This window comes from Podarcis raffonei, chromosome 7, assembly GCF_027172205.1.
Source record: "Podarcis raffonei isolate rPodRaf1 chromosome 7, rPodRaf1.pri, whole genome shotgun sequence".
In the NCBI taxonomy this organism is placed as follows: domain Eukaryota; kingdom Metazoa; phylum Chordata; class Lepidosauria; order Squamata; family Lacertidae; genus Podarcis; species Podarcis raffonei.
This window is the reverse complement of record NC_070608.1, coordinates 35,868,225-35,887,749: the sequence shown is the minus strand read 5'-3', so window position 1 is coordinate 35,887,749 and position 19,525 is coordinate 35,868,225. Positions and strand designations below refer to the sequence as shown.

Here is a 19,525-nt window from a genome sequence, read left to right as displayed (position 1 = left end):
GATGTGTCCTTTAAATGTTTTGTTTTGACCATATCCTGCCCTTACGTAATGTCTTATGTATATAGACCCTGGCCTTTAGATTTAGATTTATAATTGTAATTTGCCAGCTTTTTAGGCTCTGAGATTCGTATTGTTAATCTAAAGCTGCAAGCCTGTGCATTGTTATTTAGGAGTAAGCCCTACTGAACTCTGATATTTACTTCTAGTCAACACAAATAGGATTGAGCTGCATCTTGGTTACATCCAAACTGTTGAACTGAAATTGCCTGAGGAAATGGTTTCAAGTCTAGTACTTTCATCTGACTGATTTATGGCTAAGATTTACCAGAAACTAATTAAATGGAAGCATGAGAATTCCCTAAGGGTGAATATGGAGAAATAAGATCAGGGCTTTCCTTTTTCTTTTGGTGTGTGTGTGAGAGACAGTAATCACTGTTATGGAGTACTGGCAGCCTTTTTTTTTTTACCCCCCCCCCCAAAACTGGACATGATTAAGTTGTCGTGGATAAATTGCTTATACCAAAAGCTTGAAATACTTACTAAGTATTGCTATTGAAGTTTATTTTAAATGTTTGTATATTGTTTTACTGAATAAACTGATGAAATAAAAAAGGAGTTAATTGGAATCCTAATCTCATGAACGCTCCAATACCTTCCAATGTAACTATGTCTATGTAGCACTGATTCTGTAAGGCAAAGGAAGGTCACTACGATTTTTCAAAAGTGAAGAAAGAGCCTACTTCAAACAGCCTGCCTTGAAATCTAACATTAATGGCTTTGCTATAACCTTTTGGTTTTAGAGCTGTTATTTGTTTATAAGTCTCAATAGCCTTTTTCGTATCACAGCTTCCAAAAATGGTTAAACTAAATTTTCTTCATAAACAAGCCAAATCTGAAAAACAAGCTGATCATTAACTAAGATTGCAACATTCCACCCCACAATCTCTAGAATATTTAGGTAGATCTTGCTTACTTGTCCTTTTGATCAGACCCCAGCCTTGTGAAAAAAAATGGCTCTATAAATATTTGAGTATCTTTTAATTATTGACTTTGGTGATGTCATTAGACGTCAAGGAAGCAATACCTATGAGTTACTGATGTGCAAGATTGCTGCCAGACCAAGGGCTGGATGTGGCTCTCCAAACCATTTTTTATGCCCCCCACCCTCAATTTTTTGTGGTTGCACCAAAAACAAAACTAAACTAGAAACAGGGCAGGAAATGTAAGTTTAAACTACTCCTCAACCCAACCCAGTAACGGAGATGCAGATTGTCTCTTATCAGACTGATAATCTTTTGAACAGGGAGATGACAGCTCCCATTCTCAGCTGAACTACACATGTGCCCGTATTTGTGTGTGCATGTACATGCAAGTGTGTTCTTGTTGGGAGTATAGGGTGACCACACCCACTAGAGGGGCCTTGCCTACTCTAGATGAGTGAATGATTGAAGCCGACTGAGAGACAATCATCACAATTCTCAGATGCCAGTTTCTCCATGCTTTTATTTCAAAATGCAGAAACCAAACAATGCTAATAGTTAACAAAAAGAAAACAGGCACACACCCTTTCTGGAGGCATGCTGCATGTCCTCTAGTAGTTCTGCCATTTGCCAAAACATTCCGGGAACCAGCAGAGTTATCTGTACTTGTGAATCTGGGGAGGAGGAGCTGCACTAAATGCTTTGAGTGACCTTGTTATGAGAGAGATAAACTGTTCCTGAACAATGATATAAAGCATTCTTTCAGAGAGAGCTGTGGACCTGTGCACATGACAGAAACATTAAAGAGAGCTTGGATCTGGCATGAATTATTCTGTCAATTTATGCTTTCTCAAACACATCATTCTTAAAGAAAGAGATGCAATGCAGCGGACACATCCAGATTACATAAAACTGGCCATAGTGAAGTTTATTGACCATAATAAAACTTGTTAACAAAGGAGAGCAGATCTGAAGCAGCTTACACTTCAAATGAAATCCTCCTTTCTAAGGCAGCACTTAAATGAGTAGTTTTTTATGCTTCATCCTCAGACAGCAGTTGAGGTACTTCCATGGAATATAAGTTCACTCTCTTCTCCGTATTAAGTGTAAATGTGTAACTCAGGCATTGAATAAGCAACACTTTGAATTCTTTTTACTTCAGAAAATTCCGAAGTTTGATCTCATTCATAAACTATTAAATTCATCCTGGTTTGGAGAACTCTTTATAGAGATAAAAGTGGAGCATAATTAAAGCTATCAATTAGCTGCTGGTTTTCAAGTCCAATACCTTTTACTAGATCCAAGGAAGACCCCCTCAGTTTAAATAAACATTTCGAAGAGGATCAGTACATGCCCATAATAAAAAACCAAGCATAGCTTTTTACAACTTTGTTCTATTACTGATTTTTTCCCCCTTCCAAAGCTGCAGCTCCACAGGCACAATGGATTTGTGTGCACAAGAGAGCTTTCTTTCCCTGCCAATCCCCAGTCAGCTCCAGAGGGTTGGGAAAACCTGTGCAGCATACTTGGCAGCCCGTGTGTGCGTGTGTGTGCATGCACAGAAGAAATAGAAGTCTTGTTGAGTCAGCAGAACCCCACTGGCACAGCATTAGATGTAACCCATTTTATGTGTATTCCTCCTTCCGCCAAGCTGCTCAATATTAAGCCACCGATAAACCCACTATCCAACCTGACATAGTTTTTGTTGTTTTTCGTGTGGGAAATTGCAGTCACACAGAACTATGTCCAAGTGCTAGTTAGTGTATGAAGGGGCGAAGACAACAGGGTTGATTCCTAGGCTCAGCTAGGTCGCACGCCCTCTTCTCTGATGAGAAAGGAAGCAAAGCCTACTCTTCTTGTTCTCTCTCTACACCACGTAACTGGCAAGCTCCGATCTTAAAGCATGTTTGAAACTATCTTTCTGTATTTTCTACCCAAGAGTATTCTGCCTGTGCTCTCTCTGCAGCTGCTTGGACAAATACATGAATGTGATCTTTGGAACATTTTGTAAGTAAAGTATTTTTAAACTTACTTAACTGTGTGTGGTCTATTTATTGCAAGAGGGGTGCAGAGGGTCTAACAACTTATATTCGTAATGCTATACCGCTGCTTGACTTTTGTGAATTTAAACTCTGTTCTTGGGGGGCTCTCTCCTGCTGGACAGCGAGTTTAACCCCATGTTTTAAATCCAGGCACCCAACTAATTCTTTTATTTATCTCACCTGCATGGGTCACAGGGATTCTTATTTTCCTCTTACATTTTAAATAAGCATTTGCAATTGAGTATGGAAGCCAACATGTAACAAAGTGTCTTGTGGCACCTTAAAGGTGAACAGATTTATCACAACATAAGCTTTTATAGACCACAGCCCACTTCATCAGGTGCATGAAAGATTATTCTCAGTTGGTAGATTTTCAGTTTTTATTTATTTATCACATTTGTTATATACTACCACCTTTCATCTAAAACACCATCCATGGTTCCTTTTCTCTTCAGAACAGCCCTGTAAGGTAGGCAAGGCTGAGATATGGGGACTGCTTCAAGTTCATGCAGTTAGTTCCATGGCTAAGCAGAAATGTGAACCAAGCTTCTTAGACCTAGTCAAACTTTAACCACTATACAGTCAAACCTCAGTTGTGGAACGTAATCCGTTCTGGAAGCCCGTTCAGCTTCCGAAATGTTCGCCAACTGAGGCGCATTCTCCAATTGGTTGCAAGAGCCTCTTGCACTCAAGTGGAAGCTGTGTTGGATGTTCGGCTTCCAAAAAATGTTTAAAAACCAGAACATTTACTTCCAGGCTCTTGATGCTCAGGAGCTGAAACGTTCCAAAACAGAGGCGTTCGGGAGCTGAGGTTTGACTCTTCCACACTGGCACTCATATTTTATGGATGTGAATTCAGTTTATAAGGGGCTTATGTGCTAGATGGCTTTCCAGCTACAGCTTTCTGCAACTTCTAATTTGGGAATGATCAGAGATGTAGGATATTGATTGCTCAAAGTTTATTTTGGATTTCAGTGGCATACAAATTTCAGTTCTTTATTCAAGCCTTTGCAGGTCTTGTGTCATAAGGAGTCAGAACTAGGACTCAACATCAGCTTCATGGTTAATTCTGCATTCCACTCATTTTTTTTGTACCCCAAATAATTGGTGTATTACTTGTAGCTGTAGCTGCTTATTTACAACCCACTTTTTTATGTTCCAGCCATTCCCTTCAGGATGCAGCAGACCGATCCAATTAGGGATGAAAAGGAGCAATTCCATTAGATAGTTTCATACCTCCACAGGTTGGCTCATATACTTTTGCTGTTGCAAAGAGGTAAAAGCTAGAGCAAGGACGAGGAACCTGTGGCACAGCAAGTATTGATTGGATTACAACTTCCATCCCAAACCACAGGCTATGCTGGCTGAGGAAAACAACTTATGGGGAGTCACAGGTTCCCCATCCCTGAGCTACAGGTAAATGTAATAACAGAAATACACCTTTACCTGCAGCCTACAATGGCACAATCCAAGAAAATATTAGCTACTTAATTCTACTGACTGCAGAAACAGGCAAAAGATCCAGTAACTTTTTTTTTTTTATAATATTTTTTATTACGTTTCTTTCCAACTTTTATACATTGCAAGCAAATAAGGAATTTACAAGAAACCATTTTTTTTTTTTTTAACAAAAATCCCAATTTGGACTTCCCCACCCCTTCCGATTCTGCGTTCTTTATATTAACAATGTCAGCAATTTGTTACCTTATGTCATACCTTATTGTAACTTTTACATGTTATGTATCTAAATTCAATATATTGTGTCACAGTTTTTATACCTTTAAAATAAACGTAACATGTTCAGTTCATATTATCTCCTTTTCTCTTTTATCACTTAGTTTACTATTTACTTAATCATAATTGCTAAAGCGTATCATTTCGAAATCATGCACAATCTTAAGATTCATACAGTTTATAATACTTTTGCAAGTAGTCTTTAAACTTTTTCCAGTCCGCCTCAGTTGTTTCTACATCCAAATCTCGGATTCTGCCGGTCAGTTCAGCTATCTCCATGTAGTCCATCAACTGCGTCTGCCATTCCTCCAGCGTGGGTAAATCTTGTGTCTTCCAGTTCTTTGCGATAAGTATTCTTGCTGCTGTACTAGCATACATAAACAAAGTTCTGTCCTTCTTTAACACTTTCTGGTCTACCATGCCCAACAGGAAGGCCTCTGGTTTCTTGGGAAAGGTATACCTAAATATCTTTTTCAACTCATTATAAATCATTTCCCAGAAAGCCTTAACCCTTGGGCATGTCCACCAGAGGTGAAAGAAAGTCCCCTCTGCTTCCTTACACTTCCAACATTTATTGTCAGACAGGTGGTGTATCTTAGCTAACTTGACTGGGGTCATGTACCACCGGTATATCATTTTCATAATGTTTTCCTTCAAGGCCGTACTTGCCGTGAATTTCATTCCGGTGTTCCATAACCTTTCCCAGTCTTCAAACATAATGTTGTGTCCAACATCCTGTGCCCATTTAATCATAGCAGATTTAACTGTCTCATCCTGTAAGTTCCACATAAGCAGCAAGTTATACATTCTAGATAACAGCTTTGTCTTTGGTTCTAACAATTCTGTCTCTAGTTTCGACTTTTCCACCTGGAAACCAACTTTTTTATCCATTTTGAAAACCTCTTGAATTTGAGCATAATGTAGCCAATCTCGCACCTTATTTTTTAGTTTGTCCTGGCTCTGCAACTTCCAATTGTCTCCAATTTTTTCAGTCAGTTCCCAATATTTCGGCCAATAGGCCTCCATATTGGGTCTTTTTCGGGCCTTGGCCTCCACTGGTGATAGCCACCTCGGAGTTTTACTCTCTAGTAAGTCTTTATATTTCATCCAGACTGCAAAAATTGCTTTTCTGACAATGTGACTTTTAAACAATTTATGTACTTTAACCTTGTCGTACCATAGGTATGCGTGCCATCCAAAAGCATTATTAAAACCTTCCAGATCTAGGACATCAGTGTTTTCCAACAAGAACCAATCTTTCAGCCAGCAGAAGGCTGCAGCTTCATAATACAACCTCAGGTCCGGCAGGGCAAACCCCCCTCTTTCTTTTGAATCTGTTAATATTTTAAACTTTATTCGGGGCTTTTTGCCCTGCCAGATAAATCTAGATATATCCTTCTGCCATTTTCCAAAGCAGTCCACTCTGTCCACGATCTGTAAGGTTTGAAACAAAAATAACATTTTCGGCAACACATTCATTTTTATCGCTGCGATTCTTCCCAACAAGGAAAGTTTCAATCTTGACCAAATTTCTAAATCCTTTTTAACTTCCAACCAACATTTCTCATAATTATCCTTAAATAAATTCAAATTCTTGGAGGACAAATAAATCCCAAGGTATTTCACTTTTTTAACCACATTCAGTTCTGTTTCTCTCTGAAACCCCTCTGTTTCTGTGTTTGTTAAATTTTTGGTCAGAACCTTAGTTTTTTGTTTATTCAACCTAAATCCCGCCACCCGACCAAATTCCGATATAAGTTCGAGAACTCTTTTTGTACTGGATTCTGGCTCCTGCAGTGTCAAAACTAGGTCATCTGCAAAAGCTTTCAGTTTATATTGTTTCACTCCGACCTCTATCCCTTGTACCAACCGGTCCTCTCTGATCATATTCAATAGCACCTCCAGGACTGAAATAAATAACAGAGGGGATAGAGGGCACCCTTGTCGTGTCCCTTTTTCAATTTTAAATTCCTCCGTCACCACATTGTTCACTATTAGTTTAGCTTTTTGTTCTGAATAGATTGCATGTAATCCATTCTCAAACCCCCGTCCCACTCCCATCCCTTCCAAGTTCTTCTTCATAAACATCCAAGATATGTTGTCAAATGCTTTCTCCGCATCAATAAAAATTAACACCGCCCTTGTGTTCCTATTAGTCTGCAAAAGTTCTAAAATGTCAATGATGTTTCTAGTGTTCTCATATAAATGTCTACCAGGGAGAAAGCCTGCTTGGTCTTTATGAATTACTTCATTTAAAACTTTTTTAAGTCTATTTGCCAAAATGTCTGCAAATATTTTGTAATCCACATTTAGGAGTGAGATGGGACGGTAGTTTTTAAGCTGAGTCTTTTCAGATTCTGACTTAGGTATCAATGTGATGAAGGCTTCTTTCCACGTTTCTGGTGCCCTCTTCCCATCCATGATCTGGTTACATACCTCCAACAAAGGTTGTATCAAATAGTCCTTCAGAACCTTATAATATTTGGAGGTAAGTCCATCCGGGCCTGGAGATTTGCCTAGTTGCATATTCTGAATGGCACCTTCAATTTCCTGTGAGGTTATTGTAGAGTTCAAGATTGATCTTTTATCTTGAGTTATTTTTGATAACTTCCGGAGGCGGCGCGAAACCGTGATGGCGGACCTCTTCGAGCTCTGAAGAGGGGCACCGCAGAAAAGGGTTGTTCGCGACGGCGCAGCGGCAACCCATCAAGACAAACCACGGGCAGAGTGAGTCCGTGGCCGTGGGACCCGGCGGGCACCTGGAGCGACCCCGAAATCACAAAAGGAACCCCGTAAGGGGCTCCGGAGTGAAGGAGGGGGAGCGGTGCTGTGGGTTCATCGCTCTTTCTGCGGAGGCGAAGCCGCGCGGCTGTCACGGATGAGCGCTGACCTTTCTTCCAAGAAGCATCGGGCTGAAACATCAAACCCGTGAGTAAGGACCTAAGATCCTACAAATTAATTCGGAAAATTCGGCTAAAAACGGGAGACGAGAAAGAGGAAGTCCGTCTTCCGGCACTGCTTTCAAGATCAAAGCAGACGGACTAAAGAGCGGAAAGCGCTGTGAACAGGGAAGCTTTAAAGCTTTAAATTGGGACTTTCGTGCACATCTGAATTTTTCTTTTAAAGAATAAATACAGCATAAATTTGACCTGGAGTGGTCCCCCAAGGGGCAAGGGAAGACTCTAACCCCAAATTCCCGGGTGGCCGGGTAAAGTTGTTTAAACTGCGGAACTGTTGCAAGCTTCCTGATACTTTTGTAACTGGAGAGTGTAATTTTGAGCTCTGCTAGCTGAAGTGGATATAACTGTAGGCACCTTGCTGGAACTTTGTTACATGTTTAAAAGTGCTCTGCAGGACTTTTTTCTTAGCGTGCTGGAACTAATTTGCTTTTAAAATTGTTTTTAAAGTTGGAACAAAGAGACTTTAATCGTGGAAAAGTTACCTTCTTCTTACTAAAATTTTGGTGGCACTCCCCCTAGAGGACATTGGGAATATAGAGGCCTGGGAAAAGTTTCTCTGTTTACCTTCTCTCAATAGACTGTTTTCAATTTTGGGCTTGCCTTTCCCATGGGATTACAACATTTGACCTTGAACATTGACTGATGAGTGGCACGGGAAAGACAAGAGCAGCCAAAGCTAAGGAAGCTAAGGAGAAAGAGAAAGTAAAAAAGCAAGCACAGCTTTTGCAAACAACTTTAACTCAGGGACGTAGACTATCAGTTCCAGCTGTGCTTGCGACACAAAAAGTAGAAACCGAAAAGCCTGAAAAATCTGAAGAGGAAGATATGGCAGCAGGAGGAGCTGAGGCAGTACTGAAACAAGTTTTGGAACAATTGTCAGCAATAAATCAAAAAATTGATAATCAATCAACAAAAATTGACCAAGCAACATCCTCGATCCAGAAATTGACAGATCAGGTTTCCCAACATACCCAAGCAATTGAAAAATTGCAAGGAGCAACAGAAGAGAATCGTAAACTGGCAGGGGAAGCCGTTCAAATTGCAACATCAGCTAAAAAAGAAGTCGAGGAAGTTAAAGCAGAAGTCAAGCCTCTCCATAAACAGATAGGGGACCAACAAACCTATCTTTCGTTGGTGGAATTGAAAAATCGCGAGACCAACCTCAGACTAAGGGGAGTCCCAGAAATTGAACAAGAAGACCTAATAGGACTTTTGACAACAGAGTTTACAAAGTTCTGGGACTTAAAAGAAGAAAGTGACTTCAAAATTGTATCGGCTTTTCGGTTGGGAAGATTAGTAAGAAAAGATAGATCCAGAGACTGCCTAATAGCTTTGAGATCAAGGGAGGAGAGAGATAAAATATTAGGCCTACACTTCAAAAACTCAATTGTGATACAAGAGAAAAGGGTGGAAATTTACCGAGACATTCCTAAACAGTTATTGGACTTGAGAGCCACCTATTCAGAATTGGCTAAGTTGCTGAGACTCAACACAATTCCTTACAGGTGGGAGTTCCCACAAGGGCTATCATTTACTTACAAACAGAAGAAGGTTAAAATAAGATCACCAGAGGACCTACAAAAGTTCCAGCACGATCACGGAGAAGATCTCCAAAAAGAAGCAGCAGCTAATTGGCCTATACCCAACCCAGGTGGAGCAATACCTGCACCTTCGGAACCAGAGGAGAAAGAAGACACACCGCTCTAGGTGTAGCAGAATAGTTCAGGATGTCTCTGCGGCTACTCAGTTGGAATATAAATGGCGGAAATTCCCCGGAGAAAAGAAGGAGGTTATTTCACATATTGAAGAAAGAACAATTGGACATTATTTGCCTACAAGAAACCCATGTGACTAGGCTCCACAGGAAGGTTTTGGTTAACAAAAGATTAGGCCAAGAATTTATTTCATCTGACAAAGTAAAGAAAAGAGGAGTGGTGATTTATGCCAAGGAGAGCCTGACACCTAAATTTCTATTTAAGGATGAACAAGGAAGAATTTTGGCAATTGAAATTCAAACCCAAGGAGTAAAAATATTGATTTTAGGAATTTATGCTCCAAATGACGGGAAATCGGAATTTTTCAAGAAGCTGCATGAGACGTTGCTGGATTATCTGGATTATGCTAACATCATAATGATGGGAGATATGAATGGAGTGGTGTCTACACACATGGATAAGTCTTACAACCAAAACTTAACATTAGACGGCAGACTGCCCAAAACTTTTTTCGAATTGACTGACAATCTGGATTTGATCGACATATGGAGGACAAAGAATCCCTTAGGTAAAGAAGGAACTTTTTTCTCTGAGGCCCACCTGTCTTGGTCAAGGATCGACCAAATCTGGACCTCCAGGGGGCTGGCACCCAAGATTAAAAGGGTGGAAATCTGCCCAAAAACATGCTCCGACCATAATGCCTTGAAAATAGAACTTAGATTAACTCAACCTGGTTCCTTCAGATGGAGAATGAATGACACACTACTAAGAGATCAAGAGATTGTGAAAAAGGCCCAAAAAACATTAAAGGACTATTTTGAGATAAATCTGAATACTACAGTTGAAAAAAGAACGATCTGGGACGCAAGCAAAGCTGTTATGAGAGGGTTTCTGATACAACAGAATATAATCAAGAAAAAACTCTGGAATGGAAAGAAGGACAAAATATTGGAGAAAATATACCAAGGAGAGAAAAAACTGAGAACCAAACCAAAGTCCAAGGAGGTGCTGAGAGAAATTAAATTCCACCAAGCAGAATATTCAAAATTGATCAATCAGGAGATTGAATGGAAAATAAAACAGATGAAGCAAAGATCCTTTGAATCAGCAAATAAATGTGGAAAGCTATTAGCTTGGCAGCTGAAAAAAAGACAAAAGCTAAATACGATAACAAACCTAGAGATTGATGGAAGGATGGTACAGAAACCAGAAGAAATTAGGAAGTGCTTCCACAGATACTTCAAAGAACTGTATGCACAGGGGCCCCAGAAAGAATCAGAGATAGATCAATTTTTAAAGACAAATGGACTATCAAAAAGATCCAGTAACTTAACTGCCACCTCCCATAGTCCAAGGAACAGTACTCCAGGTTTTTCCATGGCCAATTCCAGATACCAGGTTGTATCCAATTCAGGACAAATCTTTCCTGAGACAGAATACACTCTGGCAAAGCCTAAAATGTGGGGCCAGGAACTTTTGCCCAATATTTCCAACTCCTGCCCATTTGCCTTGCACAACATTGCACTGGATATAACCCAGTTATATGCAAAGTAAGAGGCAAGTTGTGCTTGTGTTGACTTCAACAGCTATACCTTTAAACATCCAAGTTTCTCCCCCTGCCAATTTAGAGGAAGAAAAAAACCTTTATTTTCATCTGCAGTTAAAATTTATTTGCCTAGATTTTATTTGCCAAATTGAGATTCCAAAAAGCAAAGCTGATATACACACAGGAATACATTTAAATAAGAAAAAAAATATACAAATTTACAAATGGAAAAAGAGAAGCAACAGAGAATTAACTATTTGTTCTTAAATCCATGCATCTTAAGCCAGTATCACTTGCCCTGAAACCAAAATTGCTTTTGACAATGCAAACAGAATGGCCTTGTTCAGACACAACACTGAACTATGATTCAGTGTTACATGCACATGCCTCAGGCTTGTGTGCTCCCTTCCCCACTCTTTCAGTGAAGAGGGTAATGTCAGTTGTTATAAATCAACCACAGTGCTAGCATTATGTCCAAACACTAAACTCTGGGTAATCTCAACTATGGATTAATGAAACAATTCAACTTTGTGGTGGAACTTGGGTTGTTTTAGTATAGTACAATGGAACCTCGGTTGTCAAACACTTGGGAAGTTGAACGTTTCGGCTTTCAAACGCTGACAACCCAGAAGTAAATGCTTCTGCTTTCGAAAGTGCCTCAGAGGCTGAACAGCTTCCAAGGCAAGTTTCTCCAATTTTTTCAATGGATTTTGCCAACCGGCAATTGCACCTTGGTCGTTGAATGTTTTGGAAGTCAAACCGTCTTCCAGAACAAATTACTTTCTACAACCGAGGTTCCACCATACGGTGAAAACTAAACATTTTCCTATGTTTGGACATAATTCTGAACTGTTGCTAATAAAAAATGAAAGTGAAAGCATCCTCACTGTCACACAGACAAGGGGAAGGAGCAACTGATGAGCCCAAGGCTTATTCAGGTAATATTAAACTATAGTTTAAAGCCACAAGAAGGTGCAGCTACAGTGTACTAAATTTGAAGTCAGTGCTACGAACTGTGTGTTCTGTAGATAGAACATTCAAACTTAGCACCCTTTTTTGTTAATCAAATATTCAGGTAGAGGTATACCATATGAAACAATATACTACTAAAGCATGAATAGAACTGCACACCCTCTTAAGACTAGGGAAATAGGTTTATTAAATCATTTATAACTCCTGATGTACAGCCCAATCCAACACATTAGATGAAAAGCCTCATTCAGTTCAATGGAACTTACAAGTAACTCTCTGTAGAACTGCATCCTTACTTCCTTAAAATCCCCAAGTCTTGCCTTTGACAAGATGGATAGCTATTTTGCCATGGATTTTAAAGTGTACAGTATTAAGATTTAATGGCTGATGTTTGAATTGATACATTTCTAGACGCCTACTGAAATGGCTTTTACCGGTTACTAACTTGAACTTTTAAGAAATTATTCAGTTTTGAATTATGAAGAACCAATATGTGAGATATATTTTGCTAAGCTGGTGAACGATATTACATGAAACATTTCTCAAACTCCATTATACAATTATTGTGGCCCTTAAAAATTATCAGTGGTGCAGGAGCTGCAAATCTGAAAGCTCCACATGCTGCATCTAAAGTGCTCAGCTACACTGGTAGCAGAATCACATGGTTTGGTCATTTAGATGCAGCCCTGAGCCATATGCCTAAAGCACCTATGATGAGGCCAGAACCTCTGAAGGATACCTATATCAGTGAAAGCTAAAAATCATGACCCTTTAACTGTACAATTTTCTGCATATTTAAACTTCTGAACATGAACTTAGTTTTTCTATCATAACCCAGGAGGTTAGAAGGCATCTAAAATTTTCTCTACAGCACCAACAATGAGCAGATATTCTATTTTAAATGCTTGCTAATATTTGTATACTTCTGATTTTATACTATTACATTTTGTATACTTTAATGGACTTATTGCATATTAGTGTAGGTAAGGACCCATCTTTCCTGTTTTTCTGTATATTCCTGACAGAGCTTGTGTTTGTGCAGCTTGCACAGCTCTTTTCTCCCTGCTGATGGAGGTACTGGGTTTTTGTTGTTTTTTGGGGTGGGGGCAATTTCCAGTGCTTCCCTTACAGAAGAAATAATCTGAAGCTCAGAAAATGGACTTGCGGACAGCTGCACTGTAATGAATATGAGAAACTTATCTATCAGCAATATAGAAATCCCATGAACCTAATATGCCATGGCTTTACACATGAAAATAGAAAGTCATCAGAAAATGCTTAGTTCTGAACTTAGTAAAGTAACTAAACTCCATATAACATCAGCTGTCCCCTACCTAGTGCCCTTCAGATGCTTCAGACTACTATTTCCATCAGTCCCAGCCAGAACAACTGTGCTAACCGGAGATGATGGGAGTTGCAGTCCAAAGCATCTGGTGGGTACCAGATCTGAGAAAGCTGCACAGCATTCTGAACACTGTCAAATGGCAAGCAGGCCACGATGTGAGTTTTCAAAATACTGAAGATTGAATCACTTATGATTAAGCATGTCCGCAACAGAATATTCTTAAAATGTTAGCTAATTAGTACATTAAGGTTTTTTTGTGTTTTGTTTGATATAAAGCTGTTTAGCATTATATCCTGAGTATCTAACAGGGCCAAGGTAAGTAACCACACCTCCCCCCCTCCAGGTATAAGGTGTGCACATACAAGATTTGCTTATAGGTATGGCTGTAACAGCCAAGTATTTCTTACAGAGTCTTTGTCTTCTGCGTTGATTAAAAAAGGCATCCAAATACAGTATTTACACATCTGATATTGCAAGTGTGTTGCAGTATGATTATAAAGTCAGGTCCCATATGAAATTCTGAAGTTTCCACAAAAGGAGGCTCATCATGGGTAAACAGATAACATTTGGTATCAATTCTTAAAGAGTGAACAGCACAACAGTTGCAGGTTTGGTAGTCGTTTGCCACTTTTACTTGTACTATCATGATCATAATGACTCCAAAGTCCTGAACAAAATGCATTCACACTGTCCCCCAAAGCGGTCAATACATTTTGCAAAGGTTTCATTCAAGTTCTTTGAAAGTAACACAGCAACACTAGCTGCTTCTCACACACTGTCCTTCAGCAAATGTGTTGGTACGCATAACAAAACAAAACCCATGTGTAGGACTGGCCAATAAAAAGGCCAACTAGAAAAGGTCACAAATCAACTTCACAACTGGGCACATATGTGATCTATAACCCTTTGTTTGCAGAGGTATAAGTTTATGCAGGATCCATAGAAGTTCAAGTTAGATTCTTCAGAGAAGAATTTAAAGCTTCATATATAAATTGGATGATATTGTTTGTAACCAAGCTTCTTCCTACAAGTTGGGCAAGAATTAGCATTTCTTAGCGAATCACGGAGGCACTGACTACAAAAGACATGACCACACTTTGTTGATACAATGAGCCGCCCACTCTGCACAATTTCAGAGTAGCCATCCATGCAAATTGGACAACTCACGGTACCTGAACGCCGTGAATTTGAAATTCCATCATCAAGCAATTCCAATTCTCTGGGCAATGTACCGGTCAGCACCACATCATTATCTCTTGCGTCGTCATCATCACTACTTAGTACACAGCTGTCAGGCAGCTGTTGCCTTCTTAACTCTTGATTTCGTCGTCGAACATTTTCTTCAACTATCACAACAGAATCATTGTGTGTCAGATCAACGACTACTGGTTCTGAAGATTCACAAGTAAGGTCTACGACTTCTTCACAAGCACCTTCTTCGAGGTCAATTGGCTCTGCCTGTGAAGCGGCCTGTGAAGCTGCTTCAGCAGCTGAAGCAGCCATTCTACTTTGCTTGCGTGTTTGTCTAGAATTAATTGTCCCTCCACAACGCTTTTTGGGCACCTCGGTCTTCCCCATCCTTTCACTGGAAATCACAGGAGTGGCTGCTACATCATTTCCGGTGCTAGAAACTGTTGCTGCAGCAGCAGCCATTTGCAAGGAGGCCACAAAGGAAGTTGATGGGGATGAAGAGGGAGAAGCAGGGGTTGAAGCAGCAGGCCCTGCAGGCTTGATCTCCAGGGCACCAGAGAGACTTGCTAAGCCAAGGCCACTGCCCTTCTTATTCTTCTTGCGCTTGGCACAACGCTTGGCATCAGTTGGGCTCATGGTACATAGAGGCAGAAGAGGCCAAACTCCCAATTAAACTAGTATTCTAGGAACAAAAGAAATGCATGATAAATCCTGACACATGACATAGATTGCCCATATACATATTTCCAAGTGACTAGTCACAAAACACAAGACCGTACCCACCCACATTGTGGCATGTGAATGTATTTTAAACAACAACAACAACAAAAACAACAACAAATGCTCTATTCCTCCTAAGTATGGTTTTCTCATTGTTCAACTGCCCCTTAGTTAACTGGGCTGTGCTGCAGCTGGAAATGGAGGTTGGTAGTTCTTGGTGTCTCTGCCCCAATTCCTGGCTCAGAGAACAGATTTGGAACTGAACTAAGTCAGTATGCATCCCCTTTCAATGCACAAATATGCATCAAGTCTACCTAAGCATCACCAAGGCCTCAGCATGAAATAATTAAAATTGCCTACAATCTATTATTAGCAATAGGTCACTGGAAAATAAATATCTATGCAGATACTGCAAATAAAACCGTTGCAAATGCTTTAAAAGCACTGAAATAGTGCATCAAGAAAACATTCAGATTTTGAGAGGTATCAATCTTAGCAGCTCAGGCTTGATGAGGGATGAGGAATATTTTAAAAGAGTTAAGACAAGCAGCAAGAGACTGCATTTTGAACTGCCCAAGAACTCATCCTTAGAGACAATATTGTGTTTAGCTTGTCAGAGGGCAAGTTTAAAGGAAAGATTCCCTGAAAATTCCCAACTAACAAATGTCTAGGCTGCTGATATTAATAGGGCTAGAGCACTTGCAATATCCCAGGCACAAGCAATGGCTACTGATCCATATGAAGAAATGTATGTCAATTTTTGAACAGAAAATGTACAAAGAGTTAAAACATAAAGCCAAAAGATGGCAATGCAGCACAGAAATTAGTTGCACAAGTTGTTGACATGTTCCAAGCTCAAATCAGGCCCAGCATAAAGGTCTACATGCTATAATCTTTTTGGAACCAACCATTTTGCCCAGGCTGGCCAGATGCTTTCTGCTACTCAGGAGCGCCCCCTTGTGACAAAGTTGAGATTTCCAGTCACGTGGTTTGCAACTGAAATCTCTGGCTGGGCAGGAGAGCTTAGCTAAACAAACTGAGAAGAAGCTCTTTCATACCATTACATGGATTGCGGGCATGGGACATGTTGTGGTTTGCAGACAAACCCAAGCTGTGATGGGTTTTTCCTGTGCTGTCTGATTATTTAAGGGGCTTCTAATTGTGATCTTGCTTCTCAAAAGTGAAATGGCTCTAGTACTTATGCAGTGCCCCTTTTCTTGCTTTGCGTTTCATGTCTTCTCATAATATTTTTGCTGGCTGGCTTGGAAGAATAAAGGTTTGCCCCTATATTTGGCTTCTGCTGCATCGTTGCTGTTTTCCCCCTAGGAATGCAGGTTGAGCCTGGGGTTGGAGAGAACAGACTGGAAATTAGGGGGGTGGGATTTTTGTTGGGGGTGTTCCCTTTATGTGTATCTGCCCATTCTGAAGTTTTATTTTGCGTATCTGATGGCATATTTAGTATGGAGAGAGGAGTGCAAGTAGAATAAATATTCTTATATTTGAAATAGATAAGAAAACCATTCCTGCTTATTTGTGACAGTGAGATTTACTGGATGTGTGCTGTCTGCTTTTTGAACCCAAGTCTGAAGCGTGAGACAGAGCATCTTTCTAGCCCTTCCTGGGGATGAGTTAGCAAAGTTTGCTGAGGACATCAAGTTGTTCTGGGTAATTTTTAACTAAAAGAGGCTGTGAGGCGCTCTAAAAGGACCTCTCCAAACTGGGGGAATGAGCAGTAAAATGGTAAATCTGATTCAGTGTTAACAAGGGTAAAGTGATGCATGTTGAGGCAAAACACCCTAACATTGTATATATGCTATTGAGGTTTGAGTTGACAGTGGCTGACCAAGAACAGAGATATTAGGGTCATAGTGGATAGCTCAACTAAGATGTCAATCCAGGTTGTGCCAGCAGTAAAAAAACAGGAATTATATTTTAGGGGGAAATAGGAAATGGACTTAAAACATAATGCTGCATTGGCAACTGACATCTCCATCTGGCTGGCCTCTCTGGCTTTCTTAAGCAGCTAAGCAGAAGTCCTTATTCACTACATTTATATCCCAGCTTTTTCTCCAAAGAGTTCACACTTCACCCCCTCACCAGTTAATCCTTACAATAACCCTGTGAGGTAGGTTAAGAGGCTGTGACTGACTCCAATGTCACTCAGTGAGCTTCATGACTGAGTGGGGATTTAAACCCTGATCTCTAATCACTACACCTCACTGGCTTGCTAGAGTACTTCTGCTACTGGGCAGCTATAAAATAAGTAGATTAACAAACATGGGGAAAGCCAAACGTCACTTAGAGAATGATCTGAAATATTTCCCTTGAAGCTTGAATTTGTTTATTCTGGATTTTTATTTGAGGTTTTAAAGTGTTGTAAACAGCTTTGAGATTTTTCTTCAAAATATAAAGCTGTATATAAATGAAATTAATAATAATAGTAAACCCCACTAGGACAAAATGGCACCTAGACATTTTGTTGTGGTGACCATAACCCAAGTTTACAGTGCCATTTGGTGATTAGCTTATACCCCTTAGTTTCTAACACTGGATAGAGCTCATCAGAAAGACGGGAAGTTCAACATCTGTCTATTAAATATATTAGCCACGTCACCTCCAGGAATTCAGTAAAACCAGATTATCTGCAAGGAAACTCCACCCAAGGATTTTTGGTACCATTTGGTCCACAACACAGTGTACACCTCTCCCGGTATACCCGACGGAGAGCCTCAAGATCCATAAATAGCAACACCCTAGTGGTCCCGGGCCCTAAGGAAGTTAGATTAGCTTCAACCAGAGCCAGGGCCTTTTCAACACTGGCTCCGGCCTGGTGGAACGCTCTGCCTCATGAGACCAGGGCCCTGCAGGATCTGATTTCTTCCTGCAGGGCCTGTAAGACAGAGTTGTTCCGCCTGGCCTTTGGCTTGGAGCCAATTTGATTCCCTCCCCCTCTTTCTTTTTCCTTTCTCCTCCTGTGATGAGGCTGCATTTTAATATTTTAATGTTTCAATATTTTAATGCTGTATTTTAATCTTGTTTTTAAGTTGTATTCATTAAACTTGTTTTTATTATTGCTTGTTAGCCGCCCTGAGCCCGGCCTTGGCTGGGGAGGGTGGGGTATAAATAAAAAGTATTATTATTATTATTATTATTATTATTATTATTATTATTATTATTATCTACTGAGTAAAGCCTGTTGTGTGCCACTTTGGGTGGGCTATACTGAAAAGGGTTACATACAATCTCATAATCAAGCTAATAAATGCCTTATCTCAATTATAGGGACTAGAACATCAGGCACTCACTGCCACTTCCCCAGCTCCAAAGCTAGGAGAAAGGCTAGAGGCTGGTTTGGCAGCTGAACCCAGGGGAAGCCGGGTGGTGGTGGGGGGAGCACCACACTTCTTTGTCGGGAAGAGGTCCTGACAGAGAGGCTGGCAACTCCGATGTTTGGCTTGGTCAGCAACTAGCCAGAGGCCTGCTTCCAACCTTTGAGCTGGGGGGGGGGGAGAGATGTGAATCGTTGGTACAACCCTTCCAGGCCGTCTCCGTTCACAGTTCGAAGGTCGCGGGGAGGGGAAAGGCTGCGGCTCCTCGGACCGGCGAGAATAGGCCAAGAGCAGCCCTTAGGCGCGCCAAGGAACGAGATAGTGCGCACTTCCTGTTCCCTGCCTAGACCACCACGATTCCAAAAAGCCTCCCATCGCTGTCCCCTTGCGCAGAGCTCGAACCACACCCAAATATATTCGTTACGGTTTCGATTCTGAGGGGTTGCCTCCTTCCCGCCCCAGCCCCACGGAACCCTCAGCCTTCAAAGCAGCCCCACTGATGGGAAAGGCCCTGCCGAGGAGCGGCCTTTCTGAAGACGACAGCCAGGGCCTACCTGTCACGAACATCCGGCGTATAATGGCAGTCTTTCGAGAAACGCCTCCCGGACCCTCCTCTGTACGGGACGAAACTACCTCAGAACAACCTCTAGCGGCCGCTCCCGCTACCCAGAGGCCCAAAAATGGGGAACAAATCCTTTCTTAAACCCACCACAGAAACGGACGACGCTGCAGAAATCCACACGGCCGCACTTTCCCGAGCAGCCTCCCTCCAAAGACTCGCGCGCACCTTCCTCTCCGAGGCTCCCACACAGCTCTACGCCCGACCGCGGAGAACGTTAAAACGTCACTTCCTCCTCCTCCTCCACTTCACCCCCCCCACCTCCGCAATTTGACAAATGCCGCGCAAGCGCGCCGTGGCTATTTGCTCGGGCTGTTTAACATACGGGACATTTAAGAGGCGAGCGCGCGCGCCGACGGACGGCCGTTTCCC

The 19,525-nt window shown here is 41.1% G+C and overlaps 1 protein-coding gene across 2 annotated transcripts; it reads right to left on the bottom strand.

The window, feature by feature from the left end:
• Positions 1-12,952: 12,952 nt before the first annotated feature.
• Positions 12,953-19,394, bottom strand: LOC128417416 (E3 ubiquitin-protein ligase RNF4-like). 2 transcript variants are annotated; one of them, XM_053396041.1, is made up of 2 exons: positions 19,089-19,394; positions 12,953-15,167 (listed from the first exon to the last, which is right to left on the bottom strand). In XM_053396041.1, the coding sequence occupies exon 2, from the start codon at positions 15,119-15,121 to the stop codon at positions 14,276-14,278; it is 846 nt and encodes a 281-aa protein (XP_053252016.1). In that variant the 5' UTR covers positions 15,122-15,167; positions 19,089-19,394; the 3' UTR covers positions 12,953-14,275. The 2 variants fall into 2 exon arrangements, with proteins under 2 accessions (XP_053252016.1, XP_053252015.1); XM_053396040.1 differs by having other exon boundaries at positions 19,244-19,393.
• Between the last annotated feature and the right edge of the window lie 131 nt (positions 19,395-19,525).

Bases quoted from the DNA above. Each gene is read 5' to 3' on its own strand.
- LOC128417416 (XM_053396041.1), bottom strand. From the start codon at position 15,121: ATGAGCCCAACTGATGCCAAGCGTTGTGCCAAGCGCAAGAAGAATAAG.